This window comes from Monodelphis domestica, chromosome X, assembly GCF_027887165.1.
Source record: "Monodelphis domestica isolate mMonDom1 chromosome X, mMonDom1.pri, whole genome shotgun sequence".
NCBI lineage: Eukaryota > Metazoa > Chordata > Mammalia > Didelphimorphia > Didelphidae > Monodelphis > Monodelphis domestica.
Genome location: NC_077235.1, coordinates 9,584,801 through 9,612,593, shown reverse-complemented (window position 1 = coordinate 9,612,593; position 27,793 = coordinate 9,584,801). Strand labels below are relative to the sequence as shown.

The 27,793-nt window shown below is 45.8% G+C and overlaps 1 protein-coding gene across 2 annotated transcripts; it reads right to left on the bottom strand.

Moving 5' to 3' along the window:
• Positions 1-1,006: 1,006 nt before the first annotated feature.
• LOC100022755 (glycine receptor subunit alpha-4) lies at positions 1,007-27,793 on the bottom strand. Of its 2 annotated transcripts, none has more exons than XM_056808788.1 (9): positions 27,235-27,793; positions 22,730-22,863; positions 22,261-22,328; positions 21,401-21,624; positions 20,788-20,870; positions 19,720-19,860; positions 17,155-17,369; positions 8,660-8,809; positions 1,007-3,079 (listed from the first exon to the last, which is right to left on the bottom strand). In XM_056808788.1, the coding sequence occupies exons 1-9, from the start codon at positions 27,303-27,305 to the stop codon at positions 2,789-2,791; spliced, it is 1,377 nt and encodes a 458-aa protein (XP_056664766.1). In that variant the 5' UTR covers positions 27,306-27,793; the 3' UTR covers positions 1,007-2,788. The 2 variants fall into 2 exon arrangements, with proteins under 2 accessions (XP_056664766.1, XP_056664767.1); XM_056808789.1 differs by having other exon boundaries at positions 21,401-21,594; positions 27,235-27,685.

Here is a 27,793-nt window from a genome sequence, read left to right as displayed (position 1 = left end):
AAGTCACATGGCCTAGATTCTTCCACCATGTGTCTCCTCTAGAGTGCTTCTGGGTGAAGGAGGGGAGGTGGGGCTCTTGTAGTGTGAGTGGGACAATTAAGACCGTTTGTTCTATACTCCCTCCAAGGGAGGCTGCTAGCCTCTGTGTCACTTTGTTAACTCCCTGGGTCATTCTGGTGGCCCGTTCTTTGACTTCTCTGGCCTTCTAGTACCAGCTGATTGCCCAAGCTGGGTCCCAGTTGGGCAGGCGCCATGGCTCAGGATTATTGCTGTCTCCAGCGCATTGTTCTCCAAGACTTCCAACAGGGCAGATTTGTGCAGTTGGCCCATCTGGACTAGATCTCTAACAAGCAGTGCTCTGTTGAAACAGCTCATCTCCATAGAGCCCCTCCCTTCCCCAGGCCCCTGGGCCGTGGCAGCCTGACACCCCACACCCCATGGGACCCATCGGGAAGATTATCAAGGGGTGGTCTCTGATTCTGTTCGAAGGGGATTTTGCTTGTGGCCTTGCTGATTTCCACTACCCCATTCCTTCCCTCCTAATTCAGCCCCTCCCTACTGGCTCATTGACCCTGTACTCCCCTGTAGGGAGTACTCTTTGCTTGCCCACTGACTGATGATTTTGGAGCCAGCCTCCCTCCATGGTTCCGTATCCCTTGCATAGGACTGAGAGGAGGAATAATAATAGCTCACTTTAGCTTTTGCAAAATACCTTACATAAATGATCTTAGTTGTTACTCATAACAGCCTGGAAGGCAGGGTTTAGTATTATCTCCACTTTACAGATGGAGAAACTGAAACTAAGAGGGCCTAAGAGACTTGCCTACAGCCACATAGCTAGTGTAGTAGGATTCAAACTCAGGTCTTCCAGACAATAACCAAGTCTAGGACTCTATTCCCCATGACTGAATGCCATGCTGGGAGAGAGGCTTCTCCCAGGAGCACCACCTGTGAAGAAACAAGCAACCTCAATTGGCCCTGGGGAGAATGGGAACCCACCACTGGATTTGACTTGAGACTTTATTGACTTTGGAATTTGAACATGGTAGCAAAAGAGAGGGTATATATGTGTGCCATTCCCAAAAACCCAGTTGGTTATGCCCAAAAAACAACAAAGAAGATTTATTGAGACCCCCTCCTCCAGCGCTCTTCATCACATTCAGTCTTTGTAGCTCACAGTTTTGTACATGTTATAGACTCCATCGTGTTGGGCCCGTGCTTCCATGTGGACTAATAGGGAGGCAGCAGAAATATAGCCTTGAAGTATATACTACATACCTCACGCCCAGCTCTGTTTTCAGCCACCATGCTGTGTGTGGGGGGGTATGGGGGGTGGAGAATAGGAAGCACAGTCACTAGATTAGGGGACCCCAAAATGTTCCCACCAATGACACCCACCCCTGCAGGTTGACATGATCTTGTTGGCACAGTGCAGCAACCATTACACCCCATCCCTGCTCAGGAAACTTGGATCTCCCTCTGTCCAGGACAAGGTTGGAGTGTTGCTGTGGATTATTTGCCAAAAGGGGTGCATGATCTCAAGGTCTTCACTCATAACCAACAGCAGGGGATGAAGTCAGCAGCCAAGAGGCCAGGTGCATCTTTTGGTGATGTAGGCACAAGAGCGGAGACTTTTAGATATCAAAGAGTCGGGGTTTGGAATGAAAAAGCTAACACAAAACCATCCAAGGACAGTCTCTGTTTTCCACAACTCCTAGAATTCCAGGCACACATTGGCTCAGGACTGGTTTCTTATGCAAGGTTACAAGTGCCAGTGGGTAAGATCAAGCCTTTCCTTTAAAAAATATTGTCCCTCCTAGCTGTGTGACCCTGGGCAGGTCACTTGATCCCCACTGCCTAGCCCTTACCACTCTTCTGCCTTGGAGCCAATACACAGTATTGACTCCAAGACAGAAGGTAAGGGTTTAAAAAAAATATTGTCCCTTTCTAAGCATCCCAACGCTACTGTTGCTATGCTAGATTCTTAAGGGAAGAAGGCCTGCAGGAACAGGAGAATGAGTGTTCTCTGGTTTAGGAGACTCCAGTAGTATTAATTGATGAGGTCTTTCTGCATTGTCAAGAGCAGATTTTTCCAGAAGTCTAAAGCACTGCCCCATCCATGCCCAGAGTTGGGTTCTTTAATGGCTGTGAAGACTTCTCAGCTGATTCTCTTAGTTCAGGACAGGACTCTTTAGTCATTCTCTGTGGCAGATGGGTGATAGAAAGGCTTTCAGCTTCCCTTCCTTCTTCTCTAGCCCCAAACTGAAGCTCTCTGGTCCTATGGATATATAGATATGGCTGGCCATGAAGGTCAACAAGTATGGATGGACACACTCTTCATTTCCATGCTTTGAAATGGGTAGGATGCACCATGTTCAGATGGGAAGGGAAGAGAGCACAGCATCCCTGGAGGGTCATGCTGGGATGAAGGTGGACTAGGGTGAGATGGCAGAGCTTATAGTTTTTAGCATTAGGGATCTGGGTAGCCCCTTAATGAAAGAGGAGCCATTGGAAGAGAAAGAAGACCAGATCAGCTAGCCCCGGGAAAATGGCAGACCCTAACTCGAGGAGTAGCTGAGTGAACTTGGAGCTGGTTTGGATTTGAATAGAGAAGCCTTCTCTAGGAATACAGCCACTTTTGTCACCATGCAGCAGCAAACAGCAGCATAGACCCATGGGGCTGGTAGACTGGTAGTTGGGTGCTCTGGATGGGATGTCAGGGAGCTGTCCAAGTTCTGATGCAGGCCAAAAGACAGTGACAGCCCTGCCCCACTCTGGGAAGGCCTCATCAGGGTGCTTGGTGGATGTCCTCTGATCGCAGAACTTTGTAGACAACCCAGTAAAAGATGTTGAAGATGAGGAAGGTGAAAGGGAAGATTGCCCGGGAAATGGTATCAATGCGTTTGGCCCTGTCCACATAGCGCTTCCGCACAGTCTCCCCCTCTCTCAGGAGAGGAACTGGAGGTGGGCTGCTATAAATACCTGGGCCTTCCATGGGTCCTCCATCCCGAACCTGTAGGCAGTGGCCCAGGCCATAGCCCCGGAAATAGAATCGACTCTCTCGGATGACCTCTTCCTCCTGTGGAAGCAAGTAAGTAAAGGCAGGCAGAGTTGGAGAGATGATAATAGGGACAGAGACCAGACTGCATACATCTGTTCCTTACTCAAGGCCATATAAATAGCATGTCAAGAGGGAAATCTAGACATCTGCAGTATACTTAGTAATGTATGTAGAAGCACTTGGGCTGTATAGTCTATGCATTTATCCATCATAAGCATGTTGTTGTTAAGTCACTTATCAGTTGTGTCTGACTCTCCATGACCTCATTTGGGGTTTTCTTGGCAGAGATACTAGAGTAGTTTGCTATTTCCTTCTCCAACTTATTTTTACAGATGGAGGAAATGGAGGCAAATAGTTAAGTGACTTGCCCAGGGTCCCACAGTTAGTAAGTGTCTGCCACTGGATTGGAACTCATGAAGTTGAGTCTTCCTGACTTCAGGCTGGGTGCTCTATCTCCTACACCACCTAGCTGCCCCAAAGTATAGTGTGTTATGTTCTTGTTTACAGGTTCCCCGCTCCCAATAATAATCACCACCATAGTTACCAACAGATGCTTAGCAACATTCAGAACTAACTGCACTGTTGAGCCATTGTGAAGGATGGAGATGCCCAGATTTTTTGCGATAAGCAGAACCTACTGGAAGATGTTATTTAGGAAATGTCTAGGCTCTTGAGACCTTGGTTTTGATGATGTGTAGGCTAAGAAAGGAGGTAGAATCCTACCCAGGATGGGGCTTGTTTGTTTTCTCTCTCTAAAAACCAAAGCTCAAGGGTAAGGCAGCATGGAGAGAGTGCTGGGCTTGGAGTCAGGAATGCCTGGGTTCCTCTAACCCTGAGTGATGCAGAAAAGGTTACATGATGCCCAATATTCTCATTTACAAATGAAGGAGAGAGATACCTATGCTAATACATGCTGATTAAGTGCTGAGTTCAATAAATAGTAAATACATGAGCCAGTTTGTCTGGAAGAAAAGTAATATGCAATCAGCCTGGAAAGCGAGAGCCATATTGGGAAGGGCTTAAAATGCCAGGTTAAGGAGTCTTTATTTAATTCCAGGGGCAATGGGGAACCATTGAAAGTTCTTGGGGAAGGGAATGTGACACAATCAAGCCAGAGCCTATTTAGAGAGAAGCTAGAAAATATCTGCATTAATTCTGAGCTGTTGTATGGTACCCAGACTGTGATCTCCAGGGGGGAGGTAGGGAGATATTTTTGTTTCCTACAGTAATCCCCAGAGGAATACCAGGCTACTTTCTGAATTGCTGTAGCATCTCATTTCCAAAGGCCTCCCAGCACTTTACAGCTTGCTCTGATAAAACCATACATTATTCCTATGATAAAGGTAATATTAATTCCCATTTTAGAGATGTGGAAACTTTGGCATCCCACCAAAGCCATTGGTAGGTTAAAGAAGAAGTAGGAGAAGAGATTCCTGCTTCTGGGGCCACCAGACTCCCTTGATTCATCCAGTGTGAGAATGGCTTCAACAGACCCAGAATGGAGGAAAAAACCTGAACAGCTCAGTGTTCCTAGTCTGTTTGGCTGGTTCTTTAAAGTTGCTTTTGGATTTTCTTCTGCACTCTCACAGTTGAAGCAGAGGACCTTGAGTAGGGAATGGGGCCCAGGATAGAGAGTGAATGTGCCCATGGTAGCCTGATCCCCCTTGTACCTACCCTCTGAGGTGGGAGAGTGGGCAAGGGCTGAAAGGCTGCTCCAGAAAAATATCCTGAAGTCAGGGAGGGAGAAGAGAGAGAACTTGGGCTCTTTTAGCATCATGAGGGACAAGGGTACCCTGTGAGCTGCTGCTACAAATAGGGGAAAGGAGGCCCTGGAAGGGCAAGTGAGAAGTGGTGAGAGAGGAAGCAGGGCTTATTGGACTAAGGCTCTGGGGAGGGTTGGCAGATTGGGAACTGCAGGGTGATAGCAGTCCCCTCTCCATGTGGCAAGCCTCAATCATTCCCTGAGGAGCTGGTCAATCTGTTCATCTTAGGCAAGCAGAAAGAGCCCTGGAAAGACTTTCTAGCTGTGGGCCTTTAAGCAAGTCAAGTGACTTGCTTGAACCTTGGTTTCCCCACTTGTAAAATGGGACTAATAACTAGTTCTGACTTTCTTGAATTTTTGAGAAGGTAAAATGAGATAATGGATGGAAACAATTTCATCGATGGCATTAAGCATCAGGGAGGGGAGAGATTACCCAGACGTAGACATTGTAGATGTCCTTAAGGAACTCACTATCTTTTAAAAGAGACAAAGCAGAAGGCAGCCTCAAAGTAAGAAAGAGACCCTTCCCCTTTAAGTGTGGATGCTGAGAAGGCTGCTCAGAAGTCCTGAAAGACTTTCGGAAAGAGTTAAGTCTTGTTTGGTCTTTGAAGGAAGTGAAGGCCATTGGTGGAAGTCAGAAGGGTACAGAGGTGGCAAGGACGGCATAGCACCATGCACAGTGCACTCTAGGCAAGTTCCACCCAGGTTCAGGAATAGACTGATTCTGTAGCCACTTGCCAAGCACTGCGCCAGGAGCTAGAGATGCAGAGACAGAAAAGAAACTGTCCGCAGCAGACTGATGAAATGAAAGTACTTCCAAACTCCCAACTGCTTTGATCTGCCCGAAAAGAAGAGGCCCAGACTTTGGCTGGCCCTGATGGGTTTTGTTACAGTCTTTACCTAGAGCCTGGACCCTTTCAGGCCCTGCCTAATTAGGGCCTCAGGCCTGTTTTACAGCTTTGAGCTCATTTGGTTAGTGGAGCAAATGGAATGGCAGGACTTCATCAGAAAAGAAGGGGGGAAGCAGAGATGAGTTGGTGGTGCCTTGAGGGGCCCTGGAGTCAGTGCTTCAGAGGTGAGAGAAGCTCCAGCAGGCTCTCTCGTGGTCATTCAGGCTAGTCTGCTGCCAGACACATTCCTGCTCACTCCATGCAACAAAAACAGTCGGGGGAGTGATTCAGGGCAGTTTTACAGAAGCAATTGCTTGATGAGAGAGAGATGGCAGCCTAGAGGACGGCTCCTACCACCTCCCTCCTTCCCTGGCCTTTTACCAGCCCAGGCTAGATCTTTTTAGAGGGAAGGTCTAAAAGGTGATGGGTGGGGTGAGGTAGGGGTGGACCTTAGCTTGGAATTTCAAATTGGGAAAGGAAATGTGATGTCCTCAAAAGAACATGGGTCTTGGGATATAGGGGCAGGAGATGGTGCAATGGCTAGAGAGTCACGTAGACCTGAATTCAAATCTGGCCTCAGACTCTTATTACCTATGTGACTGTAGATAGGTCACTTAACCTTTGTTTGCCTCATTTTCCTTAACTGTAAAATAGAAAATGTAAACAACCCAGTACTTACCCCCTCCCAGGTGGTGAGGATCAAATGAGATATTTGTAAAGTGTTACTTAGCACAGCACCCAGTGCTTAATAAATGCTTATTCCCCCCCCCCCCCACTGCCAACTCCTTGAGTAGGAAGGGACTCCTTCCAGCTTTTTTGTTTGTGTATCTCTGGAGCAGGGCAGTGCCTCCTACTAGACCTAGAAAGTAAAAAATGTTTCTTGAATTTTTACATGAAGTCAGGACGTGGTTTCAAATCACAGCCTTGCTACTTCCTACTTGTGTGACCTTGAGCCAATCTCTAACCCTCCCTGGGCCTCAGTTTCCCTCTGAGGTCCCTCACAGCCCCAGAGCCAGGGTCCAGCTTTGGTTCCTAGCATAGAATAAATTATGAGGAGGTGCCAGAGTGAATTTGACCACTAGAGGGCGCCCCCTCAGGGCTCTGTTAATGGAGGAAAGAGATAATGAGTGGTAAGAACCTAGAAATAGTAGGAGATAAAGGCCAAGTGATGGAGGGCTGGCTATCTTGAATCCCAAGGCAAGGCATTAGGAACATCATGTTCCATCGGGGAGCTCCTGGGCCCCAGCAGAAGACGGATCAGAGTCTGTGAGTTGGATAGGAGGGAGGGGAAGGAATTGGAAGAGGCCATGACCCTCTGATAGACCGAACCTCCTTCTCTGACAGAGGCCAGACCCTAGGCCTGGGGTCCTTAACTTGCCATCCCTGGATTTGCTGCCTCAAGCTCTGAGGCCTCTAGATCAAGCCAAGTGAGAAGTTGCCACTTGTTGGGAGAGCTCGTGGTTCTGATCACACCAAATCTTTTTGCCCCTCTGCACCAGGCAGTCAGCCCATGGCAGAAAGCAACCAGGGTTCTTTGTTCATCACTTTGTATTCCCTGCCCAGAAGAGTGGCTCTGGGAAGCTTCTGTTGTCATAACAACAGGAACACACTGCTTTCTGAAAGTAGAGGAGGGAGACCATCTTCATTGTTATGACAACTCAGTGGGCCCCCCCACCCCCCCATCCCCCTACCCTGGCTCTGGGGCAGGGAGGGGGACAGGTGGACCAGATTGTCAGGTGATCACCAGTGCCTCCTTCCAGAGGGGATGGAAAGAGGCCATCTCTGTTGTCATGACAACACAGGCCATCTAATGTTTCTCCCAGGAGGAAACTTTTTTTTCTTCCATAAGAGAAAAGGGAATGAAGAATGCAAATAAATAACAGAGAATATCCCCAATCTAACTGCTCCTGTTTGTCCTCAAGGGACCAGAATGAAAGCTTTTATCCAGAAGAGGGCAAGTTGGCAGAGTTAGGCCCCAAGGAGGTTATAGAGTCCTTTTAGCCGCTCTCACCACAAAAGATGCTTTTTGGCCCTTGAATTCCCATCTAGTAGTAGGGCCTGCAGAAGTACTCCGGGGTACTCAGGGAGCGGGGAGGAGGCTAACAACCAAAAGCTGCACAATCACTTGGGGGCAACATGACCAGTTTTCTGTAGCATTTTATGGTTTAATCGACTCAGCCACCTTGGAAAGCATTGCATGGATAACATCTGAGAGCTGCTAACTTAGCCAAGGTCACATAACTGTGCAGTGTTGGAGTTGGGCCTTCAACAGAGATCTCCTGACTTCAACCCTAGTATTCTTTCCAACAAACACTGTTTCTTGTAGCCCCAGCGTGAGTAAAACATGAGTGTGAAGCTGGCACCAATTTTAGCTAAGTCAAAGTTAGGAGCATCCTGTATGTCTGACTTCTGGATCTGCTAAAGATGAGTGGGAAGAAGCTGTCCTTTTTGGCCAATACCACAGATAGCTGATGCAAACATGGCCGGATTCCTAGCTGTGTGACCCTGGGCAATCACTTAACTTGGTATCAATTTTAAGACAGAAGGTTAAGGCTTTGAAAAACAATTTTTTAAACCCTCACCTTCCACCCTAGAATGAATACTATGTATTGATTCCAAGGCAGAAGAGTGGTGAGGGCTAGGCAATGGGGGTCAAGTGACTTGTCCAGAGTCACACAGCTAAGAAGTGTCCGATGTCAGGTTTAAACCCAGGACCTCCCATCTCTAGACTTGGCTCTCTATCCACTGAGCTCCCCAGCTCCCCCCTGAATAAAAATTTTTTAAATTAAAAAAATATGGCATAAGTCCTTCCAATGGGACAACACCCAAGTGAATCACCAAGTTTCTAGTGTGGATAAGAGCCTCAGAAGCAGAAGGAAGAAGATCGAGAGAAGATGGCAGAGATAGGGGGGAATGGCATGCTGGGTTGCAAACCAAAACACTCACCATGCGCTGGCGCCTCTGCCTTCTTCGGAGGCGCATGAACTCCTTATGTTGGCGGGAGACAAAGTTAACAGCAGCATACTCCAGCAGCGCAGCAAACACAAAGAGCAGACAGACAGCCATCCAGATATCAATGGCCTTCACGTAGGACACCTGCAATGTCCACAGGGCAGAGGTGGCCATCAGGGTTCCTTTCCCCTCCCTCCCCACCCCTCCCAACTGAGCTGTCTTTCTGCTCCTTGGTTTCATTCTTGATCAGTTTAATTTTTAAAGACAGAGTCATCCATCCATCCCTCTTCCTCCAGTTTCCTTTTGTTTCTGCCCCCCTTCTCTTAACTAAGAGTATTACTAAATATGCCCATGTCCCTCACTTTGGGGTATCTAGGGACGCTTATTTTATAGTCATGGAGTTCATCTTTCTTGTAGCAAGACACACCAAGGGTAAAGGGCTTACTCCAGATCACATAACTGCATCCCAGGCTCGTGCATCTACCACACCACAAAGCTCTCAGATTCCAAGAACATTGAGGTTGGAAAGGACCTTAGAGATCATCTAGCTTGATCAATTCTTTTAATGGACCACTTCACTTTATCATAGATTTCCCTTCTAATTCCCTCACTTTCATTTCTTCTCTATCTCCCTCCTTAACACTCTTCTTCCCTTCCTCCTTCCATAATTATTAGGCACTTGTGTAGATGGCACCATGCTAGGCTCTTTCCTAGTCAGGTTCTATTTCTCAATTTTTTCCTCCATAAGAAACTCAGGCTTGGCTGTGCCTCTCTCTCCCTCAAGAAATTTCAGTGGCTCCCTATTGCTTCTATGATGCAATGCTCCATTTAGCATTGAAAACCCTTCATAATTTCCATCTGATCTGTGTTTCTGAATTGATTATGCAATACTCCCTCTTATGAATTCTCTGTTCCAGGCAAACGTGCTCATTTGATGTTCCCCATATATGACATTTCACCCCCTCCCCAGATCTGTACCTCTGCATAGGCTTCCCCCATGTCTGGAATGTTCTCACTCTTTGATTTCACCTCTTGGAATCCCTAGCTCCCTTCAAGACTTAGCTCAAGCTACTTCCTACATGAGTTCTGCTTTGAACACTTCTCTCAAATTTTAGAACCTCTCCTTTTCACTGCTTATTTGCATATAGCTTATATTTATATATTGAACCCCCTTCACTCCTATAGAGTGTCAGTTTTTTGAAAGCAGGGATTATTTTTCATTTTATTTTTGTATCCTCAGAGTCTAGTCCATAATAGGTACATCAGAAATGATTGCCTAATTGAATTGAGTTGACTAGTATTACTCATTTTCCCTGGGAAAGAGAGAATTTGGGGTAGAGGTAGGGAATGGTGATTCCCCTTAATTTCAACAAAAGAGGAAGTAGCCCCACCATATTCCTGGCATCTGACACTTCGTTTCTACCATTAGAAGTTCTCTAAAATGAAAAGATAGCCTGCTATGGGGCAGCTAGGTGGTCCAGTGGCTAGAGTGTTAGACCTGAAGTGAGGAAGTTCAAACCTGGCCTCAGACATATCCTATCTGTGTGACCCTGGGTGAGTCACTTTATCCTTTTTGCCTCAGTTTCCTCATCTGTAAAATGAGCCAGAGAATGAAATGGAAAACCTCTTCAGTATTTTCACCAAGGAAATTGACAAAGTGTAGGAAGTAACTGGGACAACTGAACCACAACAAAATCCTGATCTGAGGCTAATGAGGTCTGATTTAGTTACTACATAGTCCGGAAAAGCAGGTATATCCTGGCCAACCCTCTGTAACCCTTAGGGCTTGGCAGTGAAAAGATTGCCAACTGTGGAGAGCAGGTGAACCTGTTTGAGGCAGGCTTCCATGCTAAAAGAGGCTGTTCTTTGGATAGTCCTAGAACTAGCAAGAATATTTGAGGTCACTCAATCCAACCCCTTCCTTCCTTATTTTACAGATGGAACCGAGGTCCAGAGAAATGAGATGGCTTACTCAAAGTCAATCAGGAAGTAAATGGCAGAACTGGCATTTGAACTCAAGACTCTGACTCTAGAGCTGGGCTTCTTTCTACTGCACCATACTGCCTCTTGCTAACCTGGGTCCTACTACGTGGTTTCCCCAGCTTTTACCAGACAGAATTTCCCTGAGACAGAGTTTCGCAATTATTCTGGGCAACAAAAAGAGTCTGTGCTCAAGAATTTTTAGTGGTTCCCTGTTACCTCTGGGATAAAATATAAACTCTTCAGTTTGATACTCAAATCCTTTCATAGTCTGGCTCTCTTACCTTTTCTGGACTTATTTCATATCATTCCCCTTCACTTAACTCTATACTCCACATAGTTAAACTAGAACACAGAACTCAAGATCCCATTTGGAAGTTTAGCCTCACATACTGGTCTTGAAGTCTGACTGATATGTAATATGGTTAGTAATTACTTACTGTGCAAATTTGGGCAAGTTGTTTAATCTTTCTGGGCCTCAATTTCTTCATTTGTAAAAATGAGGCAGTTGGATTAGATAATCTCTAAAATGTTGTAGTTAGATCTCATTTTGAGTCTTGACCTTGATCCCCATTTGCTGTGTGACCCTGAATAATACTGCATCTCACTTTGTCTGTACTTTTCCATCTATTAAGAGGTAACAATGTTGTCTGATGTCACTAGCGGATTATTATAGTGCTGTGCACTGCTCTGGGGTTTCAGTCAATGCTGATGGAGATTAAATAATGAGCTAGTATTGGGATGGTCTGGGAAGTGCTAGGAGTGTTTGGAAGAAAAGGAGATACATGAATTCTATCTATCCAACATTCAAAGAACAACTAATCCCAAATATTAAACAAACTATTTGACAGAATAGGCCAAGAAGGAGTTCTACCAAATTCATTCTACGACACAAACATGGTACTGATCCCAAAGCCAGGCAGGTCAAAAACAGAGAAAGAAAACTATAGACCAATCTCCCTAATGAATATAGACGCAAAAATCTTAAATAGGGATACTAGCAAAAAGACTCCAGCAAGTCATCACAAGGGTCATCTACTATGACCAGGCAGGATTCATACCAGGAATGCAAGGATGGTTCAATATTAGGAAAACCATCCACATAATTGACCATATTAACAAGCAAACTGACAAAAATCACATGATTATCTCAATAGATGCAGAAAAAGCCTTTGATAAAATACAACACCCAATCCTATTGAAAACACTAGAAAGTATAGGAATAGAAGGGCCTTTCCTAAAAATAATAAACAGTATATATCTAAAACCATCAGCAAACATCATCTGCAATGGGGATAAACTAGAAGCCTTTCCAATAAGATCAGGAGTAAAACAAGGATGGCCATTATAACCTCTATTATTTAATATTATACTAGAAACACTAGCAGTAGCAATTAGAGAAGAAAAAGAAATTGAAGCTATTAAAATTGGCAGTGAGGAGGCCAAGCTATCACTCTTTGCAGACGATATGATGGTTTACTTAAGGAATCCTAGAGAATCAACCAAAAAGTTACTCGAAATAATCAACAACTTTAGCAAAGTTGCAGGATACAAAATAAACCCACATAAGTCATCAGCATTTCTATATATTTCCAACACAGCTCAGCAGCAAGAAATAGAGAGAAATTCCATTTAAAATCACCCTAGACAATATAAAATACTTAGGAATCTATCTGCCGAGACAAACACAGGAACTATATGAACACAACTATAAAACACTTTCCACACAGCTAAAACTAGATCTAAACAATTGGAAAAACATTGATTGCTCATGGGTAGGACGAGCTAACATAATAAAAATGACAATCCTACCCAAATTAATTTACTTATTTAGTGCCATACCCATTGAACTACCAAAAAACTTCTTTACTGAATTAGAAAAAAACCATAACTAAGTTCATTTGGAATAACAAAAGATCAAGGATATCCAGGGAAATCATGAAAAAAAAATGCAAAGGAAGGAGGACTTGCAGTCCCAGATCTCAAACTATTCTATAAAGCAGTGATCATCAAAACAATTTGGTACTGGCTAAGAGACAGAAAGGAGGATCAGTGGAATAGACTTGGCATAAATGATCTCAGCAAGACAGTTTATGACAAACCCAAAGACCCCAGCTTTTGGGACAAAAATCCATTATTTGATAAAAACTGCTGGGAAAATTGGAAGACAGTGTGGGAGAGATGAGGTTTGGATTAACACCTCACACCCTACACCAAGATAAATTCAGAATGGGTGAATGACTTGAACATAAAGAAGGAAACTATAAGTAAATTAGGTGAACACAGAATAGTATACCTGTTAGATCTTTGGGAAGGGAAAGGTTTTAAAACCAAGCAAGACTTAGAAAGAGTCACAAAATGTAAAATAAATTATTTTGACTATATCAAATTAAAAAGTTTTTGTACAAACAAAACCAATGTAACCAAAATCAGAAGGGTAGCAACAAATTGGGAAACAATCTTCATAAAAACCTCTGACAAAGGTCTAATTACTCAAATTTACAAAGAGCTAAATCAATTGTACAAAAAACCAAGCCATTCTCCAATTGATAAATGGGCAAGGGACATGAACAGGCAGTTCTCAGCCAAAGAAATAAAAACTATTAATAAGCACATGAAAAAGTGTTCTACATCTCTTATAATCAGAGAGATGGAAATCAAAACAACTCTGAGGTATCACCTCACACCTAGCAGATTGGCTAACATAACAGCTATGGAAAGTAGTGAATGCTGGAGGGGATGTGGCAAAGCAGGGACACTAATTCATTGCTGGTGGAGTTGTGAATTGATCCAACCATTCTGGAGGGCAATTTGGAACTATGCCCAAAGGGCGATAAAAGAATTCTGCCCTATGATCCAGCCATAGCACTGCTGGGTTTGTACCCCAAAGTGATAATAAGGAAAAAAGACTTGTACAAGAATATTCATAGCTGCACTCTTTGTGGTGGCCAAAAACTGGAAAATGGGGGGGATGCCCTTCAATTGGGGAATGGCTAAACAAATTGGTGTATCTGTTGGTGATGGAATATTATTGTGCTCAAAGGAATAATAAAGTGGAGGGATTCCATGGAGACTGGAACGACCTCCAAGAAGTGATGCAGACCGAGAGGAGCAGAACCAGGAGAACATTGTACACAGAGACGGATACATTGTGGTACAATAGAAGGTGATGGACTTCTCCATTAGTGGCAATGCAATGTCCCTGAACAATCTGCAGGGATCTAAAAAACACTATCCATAAGCAGAGGATAAACTGTGGGAGTAAAAATACTGATGAAAAGCAACTGCTTGACTACAGGGGTGGAGGGGATATGACTGAGGAGAGACTCTAAATGAACACTCTAATGCAAATACCAACGACATGGAAATGGGTTTGAATCAAGAACACATGTGATACCCAGTGGAATTGCGCGTCGGCTGTGGGAGAGGGTTGGGAGGGAGGGGAGGGAAGAAAAGAAAATGATCTTTGTTTCCAATGAATAATGTTTGGAAATGACCAAATAAAAATAAAAAAAAAGAAAAAGAAAAGGAGATGCATGAATTCTAGTATTCAGATGCCCTGGACCCTTTGCTATATTATTGATCCACTCTTCTCCTTTGTAGCCTGTCTTCTCTCAGCACTGGTTGCCTTTGTTTCTTTTATTGTATGCTCCAGAATTTTCATGCATCTCTTTCTCTGGTGCCATGGGGACCCTTCTCCTCTATCTGTCTTCCCCTGATTCTATGAGCCAGAGTGCTGATGGGGATATCTTCATGACCTGGATCTTTGGCTACCTACTGTTCTCTTTCACTGGCCCAGTTCCCTGTTTCAGCTGTGATCCTGGGGGTGGGGAGGAGGGGTAGGACATATGTCCCAGAAGCCTCTGGTGCTGTGACTTGAGCTGTTGTGATCAGTGACTGCCAGAGTTACCAGGAGCTAAGGGCTCAGAGGAACCAAAGGCAGCAATAGCGTTAGGTGAATTGGAAGAATCCCAAGGGCAGATTCTCTAGGCCAGCCTCTCCTAGTTCCAGAGAAGCCTTCATATTTTTCTCTATGTTCCTCTCAAAGCCCTTTCAGTCAAAGTAAAAGGCCCTAGTGGGAGAATGTATCCCTGTCCTTCACAACTCACACCAGGACCTGGGGATGATGGCAGGGTGCCTTCTTTGGGCCCGGAGTAATGAAAATAGCCACTCTTAAGGAATGACCTGAAGCCTTTGCTCTGAATGGCTCCTAAGACTTTTTGGTTGGGATGCACATTTGTGGTTTGCTTTCTGGCCAACAGAACCATAGAAAACCCATTAGAATCTGACCAGGAGGTACCAGATGCTATAAAAAAGAGAAGGAAAAAAAGCCATTTCCTTCCAAATGAGAAAACAAAGTAAGTGGTTTCTGGGAGCAGATGGATTGTGTGTGTTCACAGGAGGGGACCGGAAAAGGGAGTTCTTTTGGCAAGCCTAAGGTAGAGATGGCAGCACTTTTCCTTAGATCCCCCCCTCTCTTGATCTCAACAGTGAAACAACCCAAGAAACATAAAAGGGAACACTGTGTTCTCCAGGTCTGTTTTCTCCCTGGCACAGCCTGGCCTCTTTTCCCCTGGCTAGAATCTCTGCCCATGAAGTCTCCCCTGAATATGCCACATCATTGTTACTTACTGGATGACACTCCAGGTGCCCACTTGCATGCCTCAGCAGTACCAACAACTGTGCCACTCCCATCACCACCAGCTTGACTGATTGGTCCAACTGAAGTCTGTCTGCTCTGTCCCTCCTTTCCCATTATTTTAACCTTGGTTGGGTTCTATGCAATTCAATCTGAAGCTGTCTAGTTAGGAAGGTCAGCAGATACTGCCTTTTCATCTCACAATTCTTCATTCTCCTTTCTATAATCCAACATTGCACTTCAGCCTTGACATAGAACTGTCTCTCCCCCTCCACTCCCTCCATCTAGGGCATTTTTTTTGTTTATTTACTTTCCAAAATCAGTAGAGCATTTACATGTCCTATACAGGAGAGCTCTAATTTTCTTTTACAAATTAAGTTAGAGGCCCTTCTCTCCCCATATTAACCCAAGGAGCATTGCCATGGAGTGTGTTCCTATGCTCATCAGAGAACGCCACTGATCTGAAGCCCTGGGAGAGTCTCACTTCTCCCTGCTTCCTCCTTGATAAGTCCTCTCGGGACATTGGCAAGCTCGGTCCTGGGAGGGACCCAAGGTCCATGTTAAAGTAGACAGATGTAAGTCCTGGTCAAGTCATTAGATCTGCTTTTGGTCTTTCTGACCAGAAGGCTTTTTCCAGGTGCAAGGTGTCGGGGAGGAGTCTTGAATTTCCTTCATAAGTATTGGAGATATCAGGCAAATCTTATTGCAAGAGGGCCCTGTGACAATAAGCATTTGTGTGACAATAATGTGCCAAGCCCTAGCCAGGGACCCACTTCCTTTGAGCAATATTTATTACAACAAAATTCTAGCAAAACATCAGAATTTGTACTTCCCTTTGGGATATGGTTTGACTCGAAGTAATAGGACAGAGAGATTATTTAAAAGTGAATTTAAACCTATTTCAAATAACTGGAATCTTTTAGATCTAATGTTTTAGCTCATAAGGAGTGACTGCCCTTCTCTATGTCCTCGTTTCTTCATTAGTAAGGTGTGAGTAGCTTGGAATCATTGAACTCCAAGGTGCCTTCCATCTTTAGAAGTTGTCTATGATCCTACAATGTCTATAATTTCTTCCTTTGACTGGATCAGGAAGATCCCTAAGCACTGATGTTTTCAGCTTCTAAATTCTCTAGCACTTGTAATCCTATGTAGCCCCACCACCAAGCATGGGACTGTTTGTTGTTGTTTTTCAGTCATTTCTCAGTGTGGTTTGACTCTTCTCCACAGATGAGGAAACTGAGGCAAACAGGATGAAATGACTTGCCAAGGCTCACACAACTACTATGTGTCTGAGGCCAGATTTGAACTGAGGTCTTTCTGACTTCAGGCTCAGCACTTTATCCACTGCGCCACTAGCCTGCCCTATGCACATAACTATTTAGTTTTGTCTGGACCTAGGATTTCATTGGTCTAAAGAAACCTTCTGTCCCCTTTAGAGCCTTGGAGCAGAAGTGTCAAACTTAATAGCAGCCACAAGCCTCTGCAAAACTCCCGAGTACAGCCTGAACCAGTTTCAAATGTAATTGGGGAATGTTTAACAAAATATGTAAAAATAATTTCAACGTAGATCATGTTAATTTGTAGTTTTCTAAGTCAATATGCAGCCAGCAGAAATTGGTTTCAACTTGAGTTTGACACTGTTGGCTTAAAGTCCTAAGAGGCAAAGTGATTTGTTTAGGGTCATGATAGCTAGTATGTCTCAGAAGCAGGTCTTCTTGACTAAGGCTGGCTCTTGACCTACTTCTCATGGACATGTGTGATCAATCCTAGGTAAATGTTTGTTCATTTGAATTTAGACATGGCTGACATAAGAGGATGAGCTAGCTAAGAGATATCTTATGCAAAGTTATCTTCCAATGTGCCCTTTCACCTTAGGTAAAGAAGCTCTGGAGCCCGAGCTCTGGGTCGTCATCGTCAATACTGTCGTGATGCCCAAGCCTACCCGGGCAGGGGCAGCATCCATGTTGATCCAGAAGGACACCCAGGATAGAATGACAATGAGCAGGCTGGGAATATACATTTGGATCAGGTAGTAACCCATCTGGCGCTCCAAGTGAAACTTCACCTCTATACAGGTAAACTTTCCTGCCAAAAAAGAGAGGATTAGCCCCACATGCACCATCTGGCCTATAGATGGCTGGCAGTAGCCTTGTCTCCTTTTGGGCCAGACTCAACATGGTCACTCCCATACTATCTCTATCTCCCTCCCAGGGTTTACAAGTAGATCAAAGAAAAGTTGGATAAATGTGATGTATGGCTGAGACCTTCACAATCTCAACTTCCCCACAGGGAGTGACCCAGAGTCATTGTCTCACAGTAAGCAATAAATGCTTGTTGACTTGTTGACTTGACTAATGAGCCTTGTAGATAGTGATCTAGGCCTCTGATCCTATTTGGCTTGCTGTCTCAGGACTAGTGGATTCCTCTTTGTTTTCTCTTGGAGAGTTGCTGTTGAAGGGAGATGAGAATAGTTACAAAGAGGTGCTGACAGGATCCACTATAAATTTATGTTACATAATCTCAATTGGGCCCTCACTGTTGAAAGACAATTCCTCTGTGATTGACTTGCTACCCAACTCACCACAGTAGTTTTTCAATCCTTTTATTCCTTCTCAAACCCCTCCTGCCATTCTTCCCCTGCCCATCCTGTCAGCCCAGGACCTTGCCTGAGGCCATCTATTGAGAGTTCCATCTTTTCTCTTCCTCCTCATCCCATATTTCTCAGACATCTTCCATAATTATTTTCTCCACTATTATTGTCTCTCGTAAAGAGGTGCCTCTTCTTGTCAAGGCAAACCTACACATTCCCTTGATTCAACTCAATCCTCTTCTCTAGCAGATTTCTCCCTCTACCCCCTACTCTCTTTCATTTTGAATCTCTCCTCATCTATTGGCTCTTTCCCTAATGTCTACGAATAGCCACTCTGGGCAGAGGCCACCTAACTGGTCCCCTCACTCAAATCTATCCTCCACTCAGCTGCCAGAGTAATTTTTCTAGAGCACCAGTGAGATCAGCTTTCCTCAGAGCCACCACCCCACTTGATTTTACATTAACAAACTTCAGGATCAAATATAAAATCTTCTGTTCAGCTTCTATAGCCTTTCCCAACCCAGCCCCTTCCTACCTTTCCAATCTTCTGAAAGTGTTACTCTCCTCCCCAGACTCTATGATCCAGCATCTCCAGCCTTCATAACTCTTTGCAGGCTGTTCCCCATGCCTGGCACATTTTCCTTCCCCTCTTCTGCCTCTTGGCTTCCTTCCAGAGTCAGCTCAAATCTCACCTTCATCAGAAGGCTTTTCTTGTCCTTCTCTCTTGTGCCTTCACTTCCCAGACTATCCCTCTTTTAGATTGTGTGTATCTTGTTTGTACCTAGTTGTTTTCATGTGGTCTCCCCATTAAAGTGTGGACTTCTTGAGGATAGGGACCTTGTTTTGGCCTTTCTTGTAATCCCCAGAGTTTAACACAGATCCTGGCACATAGTAACTTCTTAATAAATGCTTGTCGACTGCCTGCTGTTTACAGGCAATACAGACACTAAGGAGCACAGGTCACTAAGACAATGCAGCTCAAATGTCAGATACTGAGGGAAACTTGGCATCTCTGCAAAGGCATAGAGTTTCCCAGTCCAATATGCCCATATGGGAAAGGGCCCTCAAGTGAGAGCTGGCTGTGCCCAGGAGCTGTCCCACTGGGAAGCAGGCCTCTTATATAGGTATTTTAGGTCTTTCCTGGATTGTTAGTTTTTGTTCATTGGTTTTGAAAACCAATTTAATTTGACTCCATGACAGTTTGTCGAGCATCTCCTAGTGGGAAGGTGGAAGGAGATGATTATTTGTTCATTAGCTCTGGCAGAAATGGACTCCCTTTCCTGAGTCGTGTGAGACACTTGCCAATTCCATCTCTTCTCTGGAATGGAGTCTTCCTCCCTTTAGCTCTTGATCTTACAGTCCACAGACTCTTCCAGACTCTTCCAATCTCCCTTGCCATATCTTACGCTGGGATTGTGAAAAGGAAACCTTCTGTGATGAAACATTGAACTCTCCCTTGGCCCTGGGACCTTTTCCATTGTCCCTCTAAAATCCTCTACCCACAGTTGGGAGTGCTTTCTTGTATTCCAGCTCTGGCACTTACACCTTAGGGCTCAGTCAAGAAGCTATCAGTAGATTATTGGCATCATTGGAGAGAGATCATAGTTGGTAGAACCTGAGCTTTGCCTACAGTATAGCACAGAGACACTGATTCTAAGGGGCTTTCCTGTGGCCTAACTGGGCATGGGTAGGGCATTAACCACATCATCTGTATCCCTCCCAGAACATAGCCGACTGTTCCTATTGTTCAGCTCTAAAGGTCAGTTTCTTTTGGAGCCATAGAGCTCATCAGTGGCCAGGCCTGGGCCCTGGAGTCCAGAGGTAGTGGAGAATTCTAGACTTTACCTGTGTTGTAATATTTGGTGCAATAGCCAAGATCCTTTTCATCCCTCAGGATAAACTGGGGCAGGGTCAACCCTTCAGCCACTTGCACAGCGGGGGCATCTTCCAGCCACTCAAACACAAGGTCGTTCATAGTATAACCAACTGAAAGAGGAGAAGCAAAGGGTCAGGGGCCTCCCTCTGTGTGTGTGTATGTGTGCGCGTGCGCACGCGCACCCAGAAAAAGGCTATCCTGTCTTACACTACAGAAGGAGTAAGACTGGACATTTCATGCTCACTTGAGCAAGGCTTTTCAGGAGAAGATAGCCCACCTTATATCTAGGACACCAAGGAGAAAGCGATCAACATTGAGCTCTTCAGCTTGTCCTCTCCATTCCAGAGAGGTGCTCAGGTAGCAGATGAGAATCTCCTGGGAGTCTGGAATCTGGCTGAGTGAGCACGTGTGTCAAATATTGCATGCAAACTAGAGGATCACTTTCAGAGCTAGGATTTCTTAAAACCCACCACCCTTGGGGACTGATTTACATAAATTAAGACCTGCTTTTGGCACATTTGGGCATTTTGCCCCACCACACCATATGGAGAGGTTCACTGAACACACTGAGTATATAGGTACAAGATCTCCGTACTCCTAGAGGCCTGTGGTGTTATGAGCACACACAGGAAGCCAACACCTCACATACTTGGAAGTATTTTGGATGACAGACATCCAATAAAAATGGAACAGAGAAAGATCTTATGAGCCACTTATGAGCCTGGCTCAGTTTCTACTTTAAGGTCATACGTCATAGGTAGGTAATGTCTACATTAGAGGTACGGGACTGGCCAGGGTACTGTTATAAGTAGACGGTATTGGGGTTTACTGCTGCTTACCCTTTTGTGAGATCCTCTACTACAGTGCCTCAGCCAGACTGGTCAGGTCCTACTAGGCTCTAGGACATTTGAAAGGGAATCTTGTGCCTTAATCCAAAAAGTGAGCAGTGGTGGAATTTTAAGTCCCCAAGCAGGCTGATGGGGGAGATACTTAGGAGCACCCTTCCAATTTTACCTCATCCATCCACAGGTACTCACAGCTTTCTAGCTGCATTGTGCACGTCTGGATGTCCATGGGGAAGTTCTTGAGGTCCATTGGACAAGACAAGACAAGAGTCAGCCTGGCAGGACCAGATATAATAATAATAAAGATCATGAATGTTGATATAGCAATTTCAAGTTAGTCAAGGACTCTATGATATATTATTATCTCACTTGATAAGGTCAGTACTATAGGCATTGTTCTCATTTTACAGCTGAGGAAATTGGGGCAATTGAGGAAATTGCTCAGGGTCACAAAGATGTCAAAGGCTGGACTTTATCCTAGATTTTCTTGTTGCCAGGGCTACTGCTCTTTACTCACTATACCAGTGCAGAGAGAGGAAAATAATGTTGTTTCAACATCCTCCTCCTCTGTATGCTTTCTTCCCTTTGGCTTGTGTAAGTTGCCCTGATAAACAAGGAGATGTAATAGTGATCTTGGCACAACCGTCCTTACACTGTGTGCCACACTAAGCTTTAAGCCAACAGCCTCAGATGATGTACTGCAGACCCACAAAAAGGAACTGCTGGTCCCCCTTTCCCTCGTGGCCAGCCCTTCCCTCTCCCATTTTCCTCTCCCAAGGGTTTCCTCGCCCACTCTGGCCCACACCTGATGCTGTAGAGCACACTCCCATTCTTGAAGATCCGAAGCAGCTTGTTGTCAGTGGTCACCTCGTGGAAATTGGCCCCCTTCTCATTGGCAAAGAATAGGTCTGGCTTCCAGATAGAGTCTAGCATGGAAGGGTCTAAGTCCAGGGAGTCATCTGGGTATTCTAGATATGCCAGGCGTGGGTCGTTCCACTGCTGCCGAAGGAACACATTCACTCTGTAATCCTTGGGGGGAGGGGAGGAAACAGCCATGTCAGATGCAACTGGGACAACTCTGTAGGCTCAGTTTGAGCATCCCTCAGACCTCCAAAGGAAGTGTGCGTAGAATATGGGGAAAGGAAGACTTTCCCATTGGAGGGAGGGGGCTGGACTGGGCTGGGCTGATTTGAGCTACTACCCCAAATCTCTGGCCCCCTGCTGCTTAGACACACAGAGCTTTGTAGCCTCAGTCTGCCCCCTTTCAGAGGACCACAGGTCTCTGATGGTTTGAATAGCAAGTATTTCAACTTTGGGAATTCACAGGCCAGCCTTGTTAAAGAGCCCTTGGCCATGAGATCAGAAAAAGGAAAGAGAAAGAAGGGGAAGCTTGATATCCAAGGGGGACCTATGCCTTTGGCAAGGGTATGGATTACATAATTCTTCTGATTTCTTTCAGCTGAAAGTATATGACATTAGGAAGTGCTTTCTTGCCTTGGTATTGCAGTAGGAGGTAGAAACCCAGTGAGGAGGTTGGAACACCCCTTGTAGTGTGGGTGGGGTGGAGGGTAGAGATCTTGGAATGAGGAAACCCTATGAAGGAAAGTCTAGGCAGTAATGGGAGGAACAGGGAATCCTAGCAAGTGGTGAGGGGATGTTACTTACCATTGTGGTTTCTGTGACAGAGCTGAAGCTGTTAATGAAGATGTTGCAAGTCACATTCACAGGGGGCCCTGAGGACACCAAACCATAGCGCCATTACTGGATCACTTAAGGGACTATGGAGTCAGCCAGTGAACTAAGTCCCTTTCCCTCTTGACTCTTTTTCCTTTCCTTTTCTCCTTTTCCCTCCTGGGTCTTCTCCCAAAAGTGTGTAGATAGCTGAGCTGGGGAGATAGATAGCTAAGGCTAGGGGTAGTGATGGAGATTGGAAAAGTCAAGGGAAGATGGCATTGACTGGATGGCATTTATAGGGAATGGAGGGCAGCATTGAGTGTGTAAGAGCAAGGATAGACAGAAGAGCCCACCTTTTACCACCTTTACCATCCTTTCCTTCATCGTGGCTGGAAATCAGAGGTCCTGGCTGGACACTGGTGTGTCCTTGGGCCTCCCGTAAAAACTAACGGCAATTTACCTTTAAAATTGGGCCGAATCCTAGCATCATACCCAGAAGTTCGTCCCATGAGTTTGTCCAGGAAATCAGAGGGTGACATGGGTTGAGGAATGCTCTTGGAGGCAAATTTGACTTCCTCTTTCCCCAAAGCCAACCTAGTGAAGAGAGGTTGAAAATTAGTGGGCTACATGTTTCTGCCCTTATCCCCTTTGCTTCTCCTTAGCCTTTCTGGTGAAGTTGTGAGCCATGAATAGCTGATGTACATCAGGTCACAACCTGGTGAGAGCATAACTTCACATGGAAATATTTTGCAATCATTTCACTCCTAACAATGTGCTTCTCCATTCATTTGCTCAGTCCCTCAGAATTTAGCTTCTGACTCTACCCCTCTACTACAACTGTTCTCTCAAAGATCACCTATAACCCTTAACTACACAACACGATGATTACATTCTCTTTGCCATTTCTGCCAGGCTGGCCACTGCTGGCCCCCCTGCCTTGTGGATGTGCTCTCTCCTTTTGATTCCTGAGCAGGATCTCTTCTGATTTTTCTACCTTTCTAACCATTTCTTCTTGTTCTCTTTGCTTAGTTTATTAGTGTTCTTCATTCCCCCACATGTGGGTGTTCCCTAAGGCTCTGTCCTAGGCCCTCTTCTCTTCTCTTTATATTGGGTCCCTTAGTGAGCTCATATGTTCCCATGGGTGTAATTATCATCTCTCCACAGTTGATTCCTAAATCTTTCTAGCCAGCCCTAATCTTTCTGCTGAGCTCCAATCTCATGAGTCCAAATGCCTGCTGTTGAGTTTGAGATGTCAGTGGGACATGTCCCAAACTGAGCTCATGTCTCCTTTTAAACCTTCCCCTCCTGCCAACTTTGTTATTTACAAAAAGACATCGATTGGTAAGCTGGAGTGTGTACAAAGGATACAAAAGACCCTAGAGACTACATCGCATTGGGATTTCTTAAAGGAATGAAGAAGAAAAGACCTTGAGGGGGCATGGTAGCTATCTTCAGATACCTAAAGGGTCATCTTGTGATCCCAGTGGGCAGAACCAGGAGTGGCAATAGGAGAAAGCTAGCTCCACAGAGGCAAAGTTAAGCTGCATTCTGGAAACACTTTCCAACAATTAGAGCTGCCCCCAAGTGGAGTGGGCCTCCTTATAGAAACAGCTTGTTCTTCTTGGTTTGGGAATTCAGCTTGATATAAGGAAATGAGGTGAGCTTTCAGAGAGATCCCTTCCAACTCTGATCCTATAATCCTAAAAGCTTGTGATTCCCAAGGAACCCATGGACATTTTCCTTCTAGAGGCTGAGGGGTCAGAATCAGTCAGGGACAAGACGGAATTTCTGGGGTCAGGGCGTGCTGGCCCCATAAGGTATCCTATTGGTTGTTATTTTAAGTCTTGACAGTTCTGGTTTGAACAGGATCCTCTGGCCTAGGATCCTAGGATGTGGGCATTTGCAGATGGCAGAATCAGATGGGGGCTTGGAGCCAGAGGCTGACCAGCTGTGCTTAGGCCAAGTGCAGCAGAAGTGCCTTGGGGATGATGAGACCAAGACTAGCTTTGTTTTGTCCAACTACGGCTAAAGCCCGTTTGGTGCAAAAGCCAAAGTAAAGATGATGCACTCCAGCCCCCCAGACTGTTTACTAACCATTCATTCAGTTTCTCTGAGGGCGAGGATGGCAACGTTACTTGACTTCTGCTGGAATGGTACCTGAGGTCCTTGTACTCCTCCCTTGCCTAAGATTCATGATATAGTTCCAGCAGTTGTTTTGGGAACTTGGGGCTTCTTCTATCTAACACATGTTCCAGGAGTCCTTCTTTCCTGACAAGCCCACTCTCTCTTTTGAGCATTGGAATCCCCTCAGTCTACCCTGTGTATTCCTGCCTGTGAAGATGGAATAGTGTCATAGATTTAGAGCTGAAAGGGACCTTCGAAGTCAATGAATCCCCTCCTTCCTTTTACAGAGGGAGAAAATTAAGCCCAGAGAGCCTAAGCAACTTTTCCAGGGCCACAGAGTCAGCAAATATCTGAGATGGGATTTGAACATGGACCTTCCTGGCTCCAAAGTCAGTTCTTTACTCATTGCACCCTGCTGTCTCTCTGGCGTTTCCACAGGTTTAGCAAAACCCTCAGGTACAAAGGAGTTGAGCAACAGAATGGGTTACTGGCCAGTTAACCAAAATGGGGGCTTCTTTCAAGGCACTAGCAGCCCAAGAGTGGCTGGACTCATTTCTCAAAGCCAAGTGGCCCTCCCCCACAGCCATCTAGCACCTAGCAACACTTAATAGCACCAGACAGTGACCAATTCTAGGCATCACCTTAGGGTCTAGCGAGATGCATGGGAGGGAGAGCTTAATGTCTGCCCTTTCCTAGAGGGAGCCCTCCTCTGAAGATGGCACATCTTTCTCTCTCCACCCCACTCCCTTCAAGTTACTGACATGGACACTGTACCCCAGAAACTCAGGTGAACTATTATCAGGGAAACTCCCTGGCTCCCTTCCTTCCTCCTTCCTCTGAACCTGGAAACACCCAATGACCCCCGCTAGGGTCCTGAGATGACTATCTACCTTGATCCTCCTCTAGATTCATTATGGACAGAGAGATGCACCTCCAGGCTATACCTGGATCCTATAAGGAATCGTTATGCCTCCAGGCAGACCCCACCCAGTCAGATGAGCACCTCACCCCACCAAATGCCTGGATGAGGGGCACTCTAGGTCACGTCCACACCATGACATCTGTTGTAAAGAGTATAAAATCCCCAGAACTGATGTCCTCTGGGGAACAGCCTTTCCATCCATGCTGTCCTCCCAAGGAACTGCTCCCCATCTTGCTGTCCCACCTTGCTATCCTCCTGGCCATCCTCAACATTACTCCCTAAATTAATAAATTTCTCTTTTCGTTTTTAAACTAAATCTTGGAGTCTTGCATTCTTGCAAAAGGTATCCTTCCCAAACCCCAGGGGTACATATTTGAACCCCATAACATTACAACAGTTTATGCCTCATCCCCACCCCTTCATACACCAGTGGGGTGAGAGTTGGTGCTGCTACAGCAGGTGGCTAGAGATGGGTTCTGAAAACTAAGGGAAGAAGGTGGAGGTCATCATCAAGCCAGAGTAGTTCCCCACTTACTTCCCAGGTGCTACTGCCAGCTGATGGCCACCTGCCCACCATAGGGAGACTGAGTCAGAGCCTTTCTCTACAGCAGACTTACAGACTGACCCTACTCAGGCCACCTTCCACATCAGCTTCAGGCTTAGCTTTCCCTCACACTGTTAGCAGGACTAACTTGGCTTCCCCTCAAAGGTTTCTTGCTGTAGGAGAAGTTTTGGAATTGGGCAGGAAGGCCCAGTGCTCACCTCTGAGCTCACCTCTGAGGTAGTCCTCAGTGTCACTAAGACACTCCAGTCACCTTCATTCCTAGAAAGTCCCTGCTGCTAAGAAGAATATAGAAGTAGCAGAACTGACACCCATGCTCACATGAAGCCCTGGGAGGCTCCAACTCTTTAGCTAGCTGACTGTGTGACCTTGGCCAAGTCCCTCCCCCTCTCTGGCCTTCAGTTTCCGTTCTTGTGTAAATAGAAGGGGGCTGTACTAAATGACCTTTAAGAGCCCTTAAGTCAAATTTGACTTTCTGTATTTCTAAAAATAATTCCTCCAAGAAGAACTGGAATCTGTTTTGGAAGCTGCCAACCCATCACCAAAGACAGCAAAGTTGGGATCAGGGATCATCCCCTGAAGTACAGCTCCTAAGTCACACGCTTGGGAAGTTGGCTCTTCAATGCTCCCAGCTGCCAAAGGGGCCACCAGATGTATTTAGGGAGGGAAGTATCTTCAAATAGGCCCTCGGTCATAGCAATGGATGGCATGAAGAGGGATGTGAGAGAGGGCCATTCCTGCCCCTGCCAGTGTGCCTTTCCCAGCCCACTCTGTCCCCAGGCACATCCCTTTTTTGCTGCTTCTCTCCTAACAGCACTGAGTTTCTTCCGGCTCTAATTCTGCAGGGTAGGGGTGCGGGAGAGCAAGGAGCTCTGGGAAGTATTCTGTCCCCTCAGAGGCAGTGAGTCCTATTTATTTCCACCTGGGGCTCGGTCACCAGTCATGTACAGACAGCCCCCAGGGCAGGGGGTCCTATGTTTTGTTCATCTTCGACTCCTCCAGATGCGGGCTTTCAGCTCATCCAGCATATGTGATTTCCTCTTGACTTCAGTGAGTATAGCTGGGTGTCTGAGTGTTGAGAGGAGAGGCTAAGGAGCACACTCACTGCCCTGGGCAACCAGCATTACAGCCAAGTTTCCTGCCCAAATGCACTAGCTTCCTAGACAGTGCCTCATTGGGGTCTCAGGGAGCCACTAGGCTCTCAGCTTCCCATAAACTTAGATGAAAGCACTTGGGGCAGAATCCCCCAGGACCCCGGCCACGTCCCGTGGAAGCACAGAAGCACAGCCTCTCCGGCCATTGGGTTTGGGGTTCTGTTATTCATGCAGCCACATGCTCTAACCCATGCTCTGCTCACCTGAGTAGGACCTGCTCTTGTAGGGTCCAGAGGAGGAGGAAGGAGAGGGTTCCAGGAGTGAGAGTTTTCATTCCTTAGAACAACTGATGCCCTTCCCTTCTTCCCTGGCTTGGGAGGCAAGAGAGGAAAACCCCACTGGGAATGTCAAAAGTCAGAAGCCTTCCTCCAACTTGGGCAGCCTAGGCATAGCCTGATTCCCCAGCCCAGGGAGTTGGTCGGTCCTCTTCTCCTCCTCTTCTCTGGTCTTTCTTCTTTCCTTTCTCCTCCCCGTCCTCACTGATTGGGGGCTACAGTTGTCCTCATTTAGATAATCACAGTCACAGATGACTCTGCTTCGATGCCTCGGACTCCCAGGCTGTGGAGGGAGGGCCCTGGCTGCTTGGGAAGCTGGGAGGGATCCTCTTTGGACAGCGATCACTCTCAGAACCCTGGAGAATCTTGGAGGGGAGGGAGGAGGGAGATTGGGAGGAAGATTTCCCCTCCCTCCTACCTCCCCCCATATGCACCCTCCGAAAGCAGCAATTTAAAGGCACAGTAGCCAGCAGCTGGAATGGGGTTC

Coding starts and splice junctions, on each gene's coding strand:
- LOC100022755 (XM_056808788.1), bottom strand. CDS start 27,305: ATGAAAACTCTCACTCCTGGAACCCTCTCCTTCCTCCTCCTCTGGACC. Junction 22,864..27,234: donor CAAGAGCAGGTCCTACTCAG/GTGAGCAGAGCA, acceptor TCTCTTCACTAG/GTTGGCTTTGGGGAAAGAGG. Junction 21,625..22,260: donor CTGTCACAGAAACCACAATG/GTAAGTAACATC, acceptor CCTCCCCCCAAG/GATTACAGAGTGAATGTGTT.